This window comes from Mirounga angustirostris, unplaced genomic scaffold (genome assembly GCF_029215605.1).
Source record: "Mirounga angustirostris isolate CCGP_5_RB_7025 unplaced genomic scaffold, mMirAng1.0.hap1 SCAF_17, whole genome shotgun sequence".
NCBI lineage: Eukaryota > Metazoa > Chordata > Mammalia > Carnivora > Phocidae > Mirounga > Mirounga angustirostris.
In genome coordinates this window covers 26,558,141-26,569,522 of record NW_026991725.1, presented here as the reverse complement: position 1 = coordinate 26,569,522, position 11,382 = coordinate 26,558,141, and the positions used below count along the sequence as shown (strand labels likewise).

At 59.6% G+C, this 11,382-nt stretch overlaps 1 protein-coding gene across 1 annotated transcript; it reads left to right on the top strand.

Annotated features, from left to right (window-relative positions):
• Positions 1-2,806: 2,806 nt before the first annotated feature.
• Positions 2,807-10,098, top strand: LOC123854723 (keratin, type I cytoskeletal 42-like). The gene is given in 9 exon segments (XM_045890218.2): positions 2,807-3,291; positions 3,294-3,557; positions 5,755-5,837; positions 5,965-6,121; positions 7,245-7,406; positions 7,984-8,112; positions 8,373-8,593; positions 9,674-9,723; positions 9,846-10,098. Coding segments are annotated over 9 exon segments (1,365 nt in total). The 5' UTR covers positions 2,807-3,090; the 3' UTR covers positions 9,944-10,098.
• Positions 10,099-11,382: the final 1,284 nt, after the last annotated feature.

Genomic DNA, 11,382 nt, shown 5'->3' with positions numbered 1-11,382 from the left:
GTATGATCTTTGTCAGTATTAATATGCATCTATTTTTTTAAGTGTATTTATTTATTTAAGTAATCTCTACACCCAATGTGAAGCTCGAACTCATGACCTGGATATTGAGAGTCAAACGCTCTTCCGACTGAGCCAGTCAGGTGCCCCTTAACATGCATTTATTGAACATCAACTGTATACCAGGGCCCCCAGGTTACTCTACACTCTGAGGCTTCCATCAACATCACAGAATCCTCTCCCCACACCCTGGTTCTGCTCAAATCTGAGGCAAGGCCTGTCTCTGGGGTTAGCCAAGTCTTGGTTGGCATGAAGGCACTCTCGGGGATTCTGGGGGTTATCCCAGCCACGCCCTAGCTTCCTCCTCTGGCTCCCTCCATCACTGTGCTCGACTCTCAGCAGCGTCTGGGGCTGGAGCTCTTCCTCTTTCCTTCTCATCCTCCGTGTGGGCCAAGCAGCTGACGATTGCGGGGGCTGTGGGTCTGGTGCTTGGCTGCCAGGGGCCTCTCCCTGCCGGGGGTGGAGGACAAGCCCGGGCAGGAGGCGTCATGGCTGAGAGGACCTCTGTGCAGCCCTCCGGCGGGCTCCTGTCAGACCTTCCCCCCTCTTTGCAGGGAGAGTGGGAGCTGCTGGGGCCCTGGCTCTGCTGTTAAAGCCCAGCCGCCTCACCTGCCTGCTCGCCACTCAAGTGCCGTGTGCCTCAGTTTCCTCTCCACACTGCTGGGAAGACGTGGTGAGGGCTGTCCCTGAACTGTGTAGGAGGAATATCCAGGTCTTCTTAGGCCAGATATAGTCATGCGCTCTAGAGGGCCAGGGAGGCCTTCTGGGGTCTAACTCTGCCCTTTCACTCAGCATGGGAGGCCTTTCTGGGTTGGGGTGCCCTCGGGGATCTCTCTCCAAAGAGCAGAGACAGAGGGCCTGGGAGTTGCCATTGTGGGGGAACAAGCCCAGACCGTGGCATGCAGTCTGACGTCGGGGGGAGGGAGCTTGAGGGGGGCCAGATAGATGGTGGTGATGGTAGGTGAGGCCTTGGTGATTTTGGAGGGAGGAAGGAAGCTTCCTGAAACTGGGGCTCAAGACTAAGGTCTGGGAGCTTTGGAGGTAGGGTGAGGCCTGAGCTCTGGGCTCTAGGAAGAGGCACCGTGGTGCCCCTGGCTGTGCTCCAGGTTCAGTGTGGAAGGCAGACACCCAGTGAGGCCTGCCTCAGGGGAGCAGGTCAGTCAGCTCTTGGGGGAGGGGTCCCCAGGAGTGTGGCTCCAGCAGGGATGGGGAGGGCGTGCACTGGGTGCCGTTCTGTGACAGGCTGATAAGCTGGTACACGGCCTGTCTCTGGCCCACTCTGGTGACCCCGGGTCCTCCCCGGAGACCATCCCGGATGGCCAGGAAGTCCTCCCTGATGTCTCACCTCACGAGAGAACCCTGGTGGTCTGACCTTGCTCCCTCACCTTGGCTTCGAGCCCCCTCTCCATCCTCCCACCCTAGCAACCCTGGGGACCCCCAGAATTCACAGGCAGGGCTGGAGCAGGGTTAGGTTGGGGTTCATCCCCTCTCTCCCAGATAGTTTGCACTGTCCCCACTTCCCAAGCGAGGAGACATCTTCGCCTGAGAGGCCCCCCACTTTCTTCTTCTTTTTTTTTTTTTAAGATTTTATTTATTTATTTAATTGACAGGGGGAGAGAGAGAGAGAGAGAGAGACAGCGTGAGAGGGAACACAAGCAGGGGGAGAGGGAGAGGGAGAAGCAGGCTTCCCACTGAGCAGGGAGCCTGATGCGGGGCTCGATCCCAGAACCCTGGGATCATGACCTGAGCTGAAGGCAGTTGCTTAACCAACTGAGCCACCCAGGTGCCCCGGCCCCCCACTTTCTAAGCAGGAAGTCCTTCTCGCGGGCTAGCCTCGGCATAGGTGCTCAGGCCCGCACGGTCCCTCCTTCCCTGTCCCCGTGTGTGGGCTGAGAGCCTAGGCCACCCGCACAGGAGGCAGGTTCGCCCTCCCCTGCTGTCCCTCAGGCCCTGGCCACCCCTGGAAGCTCCCCATTCAGACAGGCCTGGTGCCAGAGCCAGTGGCCTGGCAGCACCTAAGTCGTTAGCGCCGAGGAGATTAGGCTGTAATCTCTTGTTGGGCGCGGGCGGGTGCCGGTTGCCAGGATGTGGGGTGGCGCTGCTCCCTCGCTGGGCTGGCCCTTCCCCGGGGCGCAGCAGGCTAGCCGAGGTACCGCGCTGCACGGATCCCGCTTCACCTCCTCCAGGGGGCCCCTGGAGAGTGGCTTTCCTTCTCTGCTTCATTCTTTCCCCTCTGGTCTCAGACCCCTGTCCCCAGCTTCCCCGATGCCCCCACCTCTCCAGATTCCCTCAAAGACCACGGGAGGCAGGAATTACCCCCATTTTACAAATGAGGAAACTGAGGCTTGTGAACTGACTTCCTGTAAGGCTTGGATCCAGAGCTCCCTCAGGCCAGCGGCAGTGTCCATTGCCCTCAGATCCCGATCCCCCAGGCCAGGGGCTGTGTCCCCTCCCACAGATGTGGACTCATCAGCTGGGGGGTAGAGGTGGATTTCCCCCACCCCCTCTCGGCCTGGGGGTGCTCTCTCAGGGCCACATTCTACCTGGGAGAGGGTGTCACTCCGAATCTCTCCACCCTCTCCCTGGGGCCCAGGAATGCTGGTTGGGGGGTCAGACCAGCCTCCGGGCTCCAGGCCTGTGGAGCCTTGTTCCAGGCCCCGTCTGGCTCCCAGGGCTGGGTTCTCCGGACTGACCTCAGGAATGAGCTCAGCTGCCTAATTTGGCTGAGGACGGAGGTTCACCCTACCCCGGGGCTGTGACTCCAACACCACCTTTGTTTCTGAACGGACAATGGGCTGCTAAGAGGCCACCTGCCCAGGCCAGGAACAGGCAGGGGAGGGAGCCCCGGGGGATGCACTCCGCATGTCCGGCCTGAGCCCCAGGCCCTGGGCAGCTGGTATAGAAGCAAATTACATGGCTGGGGTTTTGGCTCTGACTTCAAGGGCCGGGGGCCGAGCCCCCCTTTAGCCTGGCTATGAAGGGCTGCCTGGGGTCTCTGTCCAGACCAGACCCTGCTCCTGACCTGTGGACATCATGGCTGCCACCACCACCAGCATCCGCCAGTTCTCCGCCTCCGGCTCCATCAAGGGCCTGTGTGTGCCCTGTGGGGGCTTCTCTCGGATGTCCTCCATTCATGTTGGGGGCGCCTGCCGGGCCCCCAGCCTCCTGGGAGGCGGCAGCTATGGCAACATGTCGGTCGCCTCGTCCCGCTTCTCGGCGGGGGCTACACCTGGAGCCTGGGTGGGGGCTTCGGCTCCAGTTTCGGCGTGGGCTTCGGCTCCGGCTTTGGCGCCTCGGACGCCCTGCTGGGGGGCAGCGAGAAGGAGACCATGCAGAACCTCAGCGACCGCCTGGCCTCCTACCTGGACAAGGTGCGCGCCCTGGAGGAGGCCAACGGCGACCTGGAGGTGAAGATCCACGACTGGTACCAGAAGCAGGGGCCCGGGCCCGCCCGCAACTACAGCCACTTCTTCAAGACCATGGAGGAGCTGTGGGACAAGGTGTGTGGGTCAGGCAGCTCCCTGCCCTCTGCCCTCTGTCCTTAGTATCTGCTTCAGAGTTGGGATCCCTCCCAACTTTGAACCTTTTGGAACATTTCTTCTCTGCCCTGGGTCTCCATCATTCATTTGTTCATTCATTCTGTCACTCTTCTCTCACTCGCTGGGGAACCCAGTCCTGTGCCAGTCCCAGGTCCCAGGCGTGGAGAGCATCCCATATGCAGGGAGACTGGAGTTCTCCCTTTGTGTGTGGGGGGTGTATTTGGGGTGAGTGATGGAGGAGTGGGTGGGGAGGCTTCAGAACCCTGAAGGCCGCAGAAGGCAATCCCGGTACAGAGAACAGTGTGGGCTAAGGCACAGAGGTGGGTGAGTTTGGCGTGGCTGAGAGGGCTGGATATCTCCTTCTTACTATTCCATTCTGGCTCTCTGCCTGTCTCACCTCCTCCAGGCAGCCCTCCTGAATGGGTAGCACTTGCCTTTTATCCCCAGATCTTGGGGTCCCTTCAACACTTTGTGGCTCAGTCTATGCCCTGTTCACTGCGCTGATTTCACAGAGTCTGGCATATTCTCGCCAGTGGTTTCATTGTGGGTCCTCCTCACTCTCTCCATAATGGTCACTCTGGGGGTCCCTGAGGGAAGGAGCTATGTCTTCCTACTCAGACTGGAAGCTTCCACGGGAAGGCATTTCTCTCAGTTAGTCCGAAGAACACAACATGCACCCACATGCTCATGACCTCTAAGCACAGGGCCTTGGCATTCTGTGAACGTGGCATCTGGGTCTTCTGCACAAGCCTTGCCCTTAGAGGGTCCTCTGGTGCCGTAGCCCCCAGACGCAGGTGAGCGTTCGAAGAAATGTGGAGATGTTTAGGGGAGGCCAGGCTGGGGCCTGCTCTTTCCTGGTGGAGGAACCAGGTCTGGTGCTGCCCTGTGAGGGGCTTTGCCTGCTCCTGCCCAGGACCTCAGCCAGGAAGGGAATTCCTGCAATTGCCCCCTGGAAGCAGAGCTCCCGGGAGTGCCAGATCAGATACCGGGCTTGGTCTGAGCAGTGGGGAACCCAGGGGAGCCCTGGTGAGTCAGCGTTCTGAGCTTTGGGGTCAACCAGCTGCTCACCACCAACCCCCAGTGCACGGAGCATCAGGCCTCTGCCCCTCTGAGTCACCGCATGTGTGGGGGTTTTCACAAGGGCCCCTGCTAGGCCCAATCAGCCTCCTGAGCAGAGAAGTGGGTGGGAGGCAGGTCTGTAGGCCACTGAGGCCAGGGATGGGTAACAAACTGGCCCTTGGGCTCGCTCTGGAAACAGGACCTGACCGAGGTCAAGGGGGCTCAGATGCCCAGAATGAGGCTATTGGGGCGACTTTTGCCTGCTGGGGCTGCCTCCTCTTACTTCTTTCTGCACGTCAGCCCGGAGCCTTAAAAATGTCCTGATTCTTCCTAGCGCATCTGCCACCTCCACTGAGATCTCCTCTCTCCTCCCTCTGGGCAGCATTTAGGGGCCTCCCTCTCCCCTCCCCCCTCCCCGCCGCCCAACCGCTCTTTAGTGGAGCCTCTTGGCATTTCTCACACAATGACAGCAGTAGTCATAATAACCGACCCTCTGCTCCCTCCAGAGCCCCTTCCCTGTTCTCGTTTAAACCTCTCAGATGACCCTGTGGTGAAAGAAAACTTTGCTCCAGGTTTCAGGTGGGGCTGGTCATAATCTTATTAATTAATTAATTGGTTTCTTAATTAAACTAATGTTTCCTGGGGGCTGAATGTGGGCCAGCTACTTTGCCCAGGGCTAGGGATTCCGAAGAGAATGGTCACGGATGAGGCCTTGTCCCCCTGGAGTGCAGAGTCCATTGGAGGAAATAACTGAAGAAATCATGGAAAAATCACAGTTGGGAGAAGTGCCGTGAAAGAGATGGGCAGGGAAGGAGGTGTGACCGAAGGAGGGACCCAGATGGGGAGTCAAGGAGGGCTTCCTGGAGGAGGTGGCAACTGAGCCTAGAGGTCAGTTTAGTTGGGGAGGAGACAGTGAGTCCATGCAGCTTGGGCAGGAGAGGGGTGAATATCGCATGGGTCTCTCTCCTGGCCTCACGTACCGGCAGGGTGCACAGAGGGGGAGATCTCCTCTATTTGGCCCATTCTCCAAAGGGCTGCAAGGAGGGTGTTGCAGGGTCTTCCCACGATGCTTGCTCACCTAGCCCACTATGCCCCCCAGATCCTGGCGGCTACCATCGACAACGCCAGCTTGGTGCTGCAGATTGACAACGCCCGCCTGGCAGCCTATGACTTCCGCACCAAATGAGTCTGGGCTTCGGGGCTGCCCCCCGGGGGCTGGTGGTGGGTCGGGCGCAGCACGCCAGAGCTCTCTGTGTGTCCAAGGGGCTGTCCCGGGGCGCTCCTTGGCTCATGCCTCCACTCTTCTCAGGTACGAGACGGAGCTGACCCTGCGCATGAGCGTGGAGGCCGACACCAATGGCCTGCGCCGGGTGCTGGACGAGCTGACCCTGGCCAGAGCCGACCTGGAGATGCAGATCGAGACCCTGAAGGAGGAGCTGGCCTACCTGAAGAAGAACCATGAGGAGGTGAGGCGGGCCCTGGGGAATGCAGGACAAACTCCTACAAGGAGCAAGGCCAGGGCCCCCAAATCCTCCTGGGCAAGGGCCACGCCCTCAGTCCAGCGCCCATCTCTGGTGGGTTCCTGGCTCTGACCCTGGGAGACCCTCGGAGGGCCCTGCATGAAGCCTGGAGGGCCCTCTCCCTGCAAAGATACTGCCCTTGTCCCTCAAGGCACAGTCTATTGAGTGGTGGCAGTTAATTATCTAATGAGCAAATCAGCCTAAGACCATGTATGCTAATTACTTCAATTAATTGTAATAGTGATAGTCATAACAACAACCAGAATCTGCTCAGCACATTACAAGTGATTCATGGCAATTATCTCAGCTGATACCCACAGTGGTGCTGGGGGTAGGGTGCTCTTTCCTCCTTTTACTGGTAAAGAAACAAGCTCAGAGAGGTTAAAGGATTTATCCAAAGCCAATCTGACCCGTATCCACACCCAAGTCTGATGCCACCACTTTGCCACCTCTCCCAGCTCCCTTTTTCAGAGAGTCTTGGGGTCATAGGGACCTTAAGGCTCAACCCAAGGATGGGGATCCCAGACCCTGTAGGAGGACTGATTAACCCGCTGCTTCCTTCTCAGCTGACCTCTGGGCTGGCCTGCGCTAGGGGAGCCCAGAGAGTGTTTCCGCTTGGCTTTGAGGCTGGTCATAGGGATTGCATCCCCCCAGCAGAGTAACATTTCCTAATGAGGGCTGGCTTCGCGCTGATACCAACATGGGGCTGCTTTCTCTGTGCCCGCACTGTGTGGTTGGTGGTGGGGGTAAGGCAGGCAGTCAGGGCGGTGAGTGAGGCTGTCCTGGCTTATCCCCTGACATGTTGGGGAGTTAGCATCTCTCCTTACCCAGCACACATCGGAACTGGGTAAAGTCCATCCCCGAGTGCGTGTTGGGGGAGATGGTCCATATTCACAGCCCTGCGTGTTTGAGACAAGTCACATCTGCCTCTGTCTTCAAGGGGAGGAACCATTGGGCTGTCTGTGTCTGTCTGTCTGCCATCTGTACCTGTCTCCCGGAGGCAGAGAAAGTAGGCCCCGGGCTCTCTCTGGAACGGCCCTGGTTGAGCTCCTGCTCTCCTCTTGCCCAGGAAATGAATGCCCTGCGGGGTCAGACTGGCGGGGACGTCAGTGTGGAGATGGATGCCGCCCCCAGTGTGGACCTGAGCCGCATCCTGAACGAGATGCGTGACCCGTAGGAGAAGATGGTGGAGAAGAACTGCAAGGACGCAGAGGACTGGTTCTTCAGCAAGGTGGGTGGGCGTGCGTGAGCAAGTGTGCACACGTGTGCATACGTGTGCTGGGTGTCGGGTACGGGCTGGAAAACTTGTAGATCCACAGGCTGTCCCAGCTGGAAGGAACTTTGGAAACCAGCTGGACCCACTGCTCATGTCTAGATGCAGAATGGGAGGCTCAGAGAGGCCTCAAGCTCACACAAGCCACACGGTGGCTTGGGAACGGATCCAGATCTCGTCATCCCTGTCTAGGACTTCTCCCAGCACATTTGTAGGTGTGTGTGCGTTTGGATGAATAACTCATGCCCGTAGTAGACACACACTGAGCAGCTACAGCGCCCAGGACAGTAACAGGCACAAAGAATAAAATCTAGTTCCTGTCTTTGAGCAGTGCCCAGTAGGAGTATCGAATGCAAAGCAAGGTGCATCTGCTAAGTGCCAGGTGGGCACAGAGGGTGTCTGTGGGCAGGTGTGTCTGCAGCCCCACAGAGGCCTGGGAGAGTGGGTCTGGGAGGTCAGGGCTCGGGGGTGGACCCTGTCCTCTGCTTCACCTCTGCAAGCCTTCTCCAGCCCCCTCACCCGCCCTGCCTTTCAGACGAAGGAGCTGAACTGGGGGGAGGTGGCCACCAACACCGAGGCCCTGCAGAGCAGCCAGACGGAGATCACGGAGCTCCGCCGCTCTGTGCAGAATCTGGAGATTGAGCTGCAGTCCCAGCTCAGCAAGGTAGGGCCCCTGACCCCCTCCCTGGCTTGTACAAGTCACCCCAGGGTGGGCCCAGCCTCGCAGACTTCCACTCGGAGAACCCGAATTCCCCACCCAGCCTGTCCCTTCACACTCAGCGACATGGGCCCTCTCTACCCCCGTTACTGCCCCGGGACGCTGGCCGCACCCACAACCCCACACAGGGGGTCCCCCTTCTGGGCCCTCGCCCTGGAGAAGGGTTGCACTTGGTCTCACCCGGCCACCTCTACTTTGGCCCACAGAAAGCCTCGCTGGAGGGCAGCCTGGCGGAGACCGAGGCCCGCTACGGGGCCCAGCTGGCCCAGTTGCAGGGGCTCATCGGCAGCATCGAGCAGCAGCTGTGTGAGCTGCGCTGTGACATGGAGCGCCAGAACCAGGAGTACCAGGTGCTGCTGGACGTGAAGATGCGGCTGGAGCAGGAGATCGCCACCTACCGCCGCCTGCTGGAGGGTGAGGACGCCCAGTGAGCGGGGGGGCCCTGGGGCACGCGCTTGCTTTGGCGGGGGCCGCTGCATCCAGGCAGGGACGTTTGTGCGGAGGGGACAGCCCTGGCAAAGGCCAGGAGGCGCAGAGGTTTGCAGGAGGTGAAAATGAGAATGCTGGCTCGGGTCCCACTGTTGAGGAGCATTGAAGACCAAATGAAAGCATCTGGACTAGGTCGTGTGGGAAGTGGGGAGCCATGGAGGGATTTTGCAGAGGAGTGGTACTATCATCAAGATGTCTTAGAATATTCACTCCGGCTGCATAGGGAGAAATGCATCAGAGGGGCCCCGATGGGGTTAGGGAGACCTGCCAGGAGGCTGGAGCGGGGAGTCCGGCCAGAACAGCCCCACTGCAAGGCGGCGGTGGAAGACAGGGAGAGGAAGGCAATGTGTGAAGAGGATGTGTTGTAGTTAAAAACAGCAGGGCTAGTTGCCTGAATGTGGGGGCGAGCATGGCTCGCTGGCGGGATGCAATACGTGGTGAGTGACCACACGCAGGAGTGGAGGACGATGACCCTGGGTTTCTGGTTCTGATGACTGTGTGGTTGGTGACGCCATTACCCGGCATGGGAGAAAGAGCAGGGTGGGTGGTGATCTGGTTTGGAGCTGGGAGGGTAGATCAGGGCCCTGCTGTGAAGTGGCTGAGAATGTCCTGGAGCCTCCGCGCTAAGTCACGCATTCCAGCTTTTTGCTTCCTGATGATAGTGAGGTCCACCTATAGTCTAACCACAGTCTCTCAAGCTTTAATAGTCTATTTGTTGGGCCCTTTGGGATATGGAAAAACTTCTTGCTCAGCTTCTCCTTGTAACTCTGTGGTTAGCCACTAAATGTCCCTGGGTCCTCTTTTGGGGTGTCCCCTTTCTTTTGTCCTGCCTACGAGTCCTGTGCCCTTTGACCCTGTGGTTGCTAATCTTTTCTGTGTATTCTCAGCTGTGATTTCTCTCTGGTTTGCCGGGACCTCTCTCCCCTTGCTCCACACCTCCCCAGCTGCTCCTCCTTCAGGGGGCTGGGCTCTGTGCCGGCACCCCTGCCCTGAGAGGCCCCCCTCTCCCTCTCTGCAGCCTGGCCACCCAGTACTCCTCTTCCCTGATCTCACAGCCCACCCGGGAAGGTAAGAGCCTGCCCTATCTGGCCTGGAGGGAGTGGGGAGATGCCGAGGACCCTTCTATGTGGGAGACTGGGGGAGGGGCTCCGGCCTGAGGTTCCCTGTGTTCCCTTCTCTATGGCCCACAGCCACAGTGACCACCCGCCAGGTGCGCACCATAATGGAAGAAGTCCAGGACGGCAAGGTGGTCTCCTCCCGAGAGCAGGTCCACCGCTCCACCCACTAAGGCCCCTTTCCACCTGTGACATGGGGTATCCATCGCCTCGGGCTCCCAGCATGCTACTTCCGCACCCCGAGTGCCCATCTGGGCCACCACCCAAATGCAGTTGCCTTTCTGTATCTGCTTTCTGCAGCCCCTCCCCGAGGGGGCCTCCTGGAATTGCCCCAGTGACTGCTATTAAAGCTTTGCCTGAAGTTCAATGCCTCGTGTGATCTGGTCTGGTCATTGGTGTAGGGCAGTGTGTGCTGAGGGACTGGGGAGGGAGGATGGTTTGTGGAGTGGTTGGATGCCCCTTGTCACCTGCCAATCTGTTCTGCCCACCTCCTCCAGGCCTGGGGCTCCCAGGAGGGCCAGAGAGAAGGCAGCAGAGTGAGGGCAGAGGGATGGGACAGCCCATCAAGCTGGGAAAGTTTCTAAGAATCACTCCGTGGGTCCCTGTGGGTACCCATGGGCTGGTCCCTAGGAGGGCCGCACGGACTTTCTGGGGAGCCATGCCTGTTACAGGGAACTCCCTGCCTCAGCCTGGGGCAGGTCTGGGTTCAAGATCAGAGGGAGGGGGGCCGGGCAGGGGTTTTTCCCAAGGTGTGGTCCAAGGTGCTGATGGACGAGAGGGGGTGGCAGGGGCTGAGCCAGCCCCGGAAACCAGCTCGGCCCCACTCGGGGTGTATGTGGGGCGGGGTGGCCACTCTGTATGTGAGCGTGGGGGGCGTCCTGTTTGCTTTGGTGGCTTGGCAGCGGCTGGGCTGTGGGGGGACCTCTCTCAGGGGCTGGCAGGGGCTCTCTGGGCCTGTCCGGGACGTGGAAGCCATCAGCAGTCTGAGACATGACCACATTCCATCCAGCAGGCCTGCGGGGACCCTGGGACCCAGGGCCAGGCTGGGAGTGGTGGGCAGGGCAGCGCGGGGCTGTGGGTGATGCAGGGCCCATATTGAGGGGCCCCATCAGGGGCCTGGGTGGGCCTCTGGGGGAGGCTTCGGGGGAGGAGACCGGCTGGGGGTTCTCAGGAAGACCCTTAGTCCGTGTCCTTTGCATTTCCAGGTGGCCAGGACTTTAGGTATATGCCCCTCACCTCACCCCGAGGCCTCTTCGGGCACAGGAGGGGTAAGGAGGGTGGCAGATGACATGGCCCTCACCGTTTTTCCAGTCCCCTTTTACCAAGATGCTCTCCTCCCAGCCTGCTGGGTCTTCAACTACAGCCACACTCTTCTTTGCCTGCCCTGGCCCAGGACACTCCCCTACAGCAGGGTGGTGGGGAAAGGTTAGAGGCAGAGGCTGGGTCACCGGGGTTTTTGGGGATAGGGGCAGTGTCAGAAAACTGGGCGTATGGAATCCTAACTCCTGGCGTGTTTCGCTGGGGTCAGGGCTCTGCAGAGGGCGGGGGCAGTGTGCCGGGCCCCGGGGGAGTGCTGGGTGCTAGGGCAGAGTGGGGGATGAAGGAGGCCGTA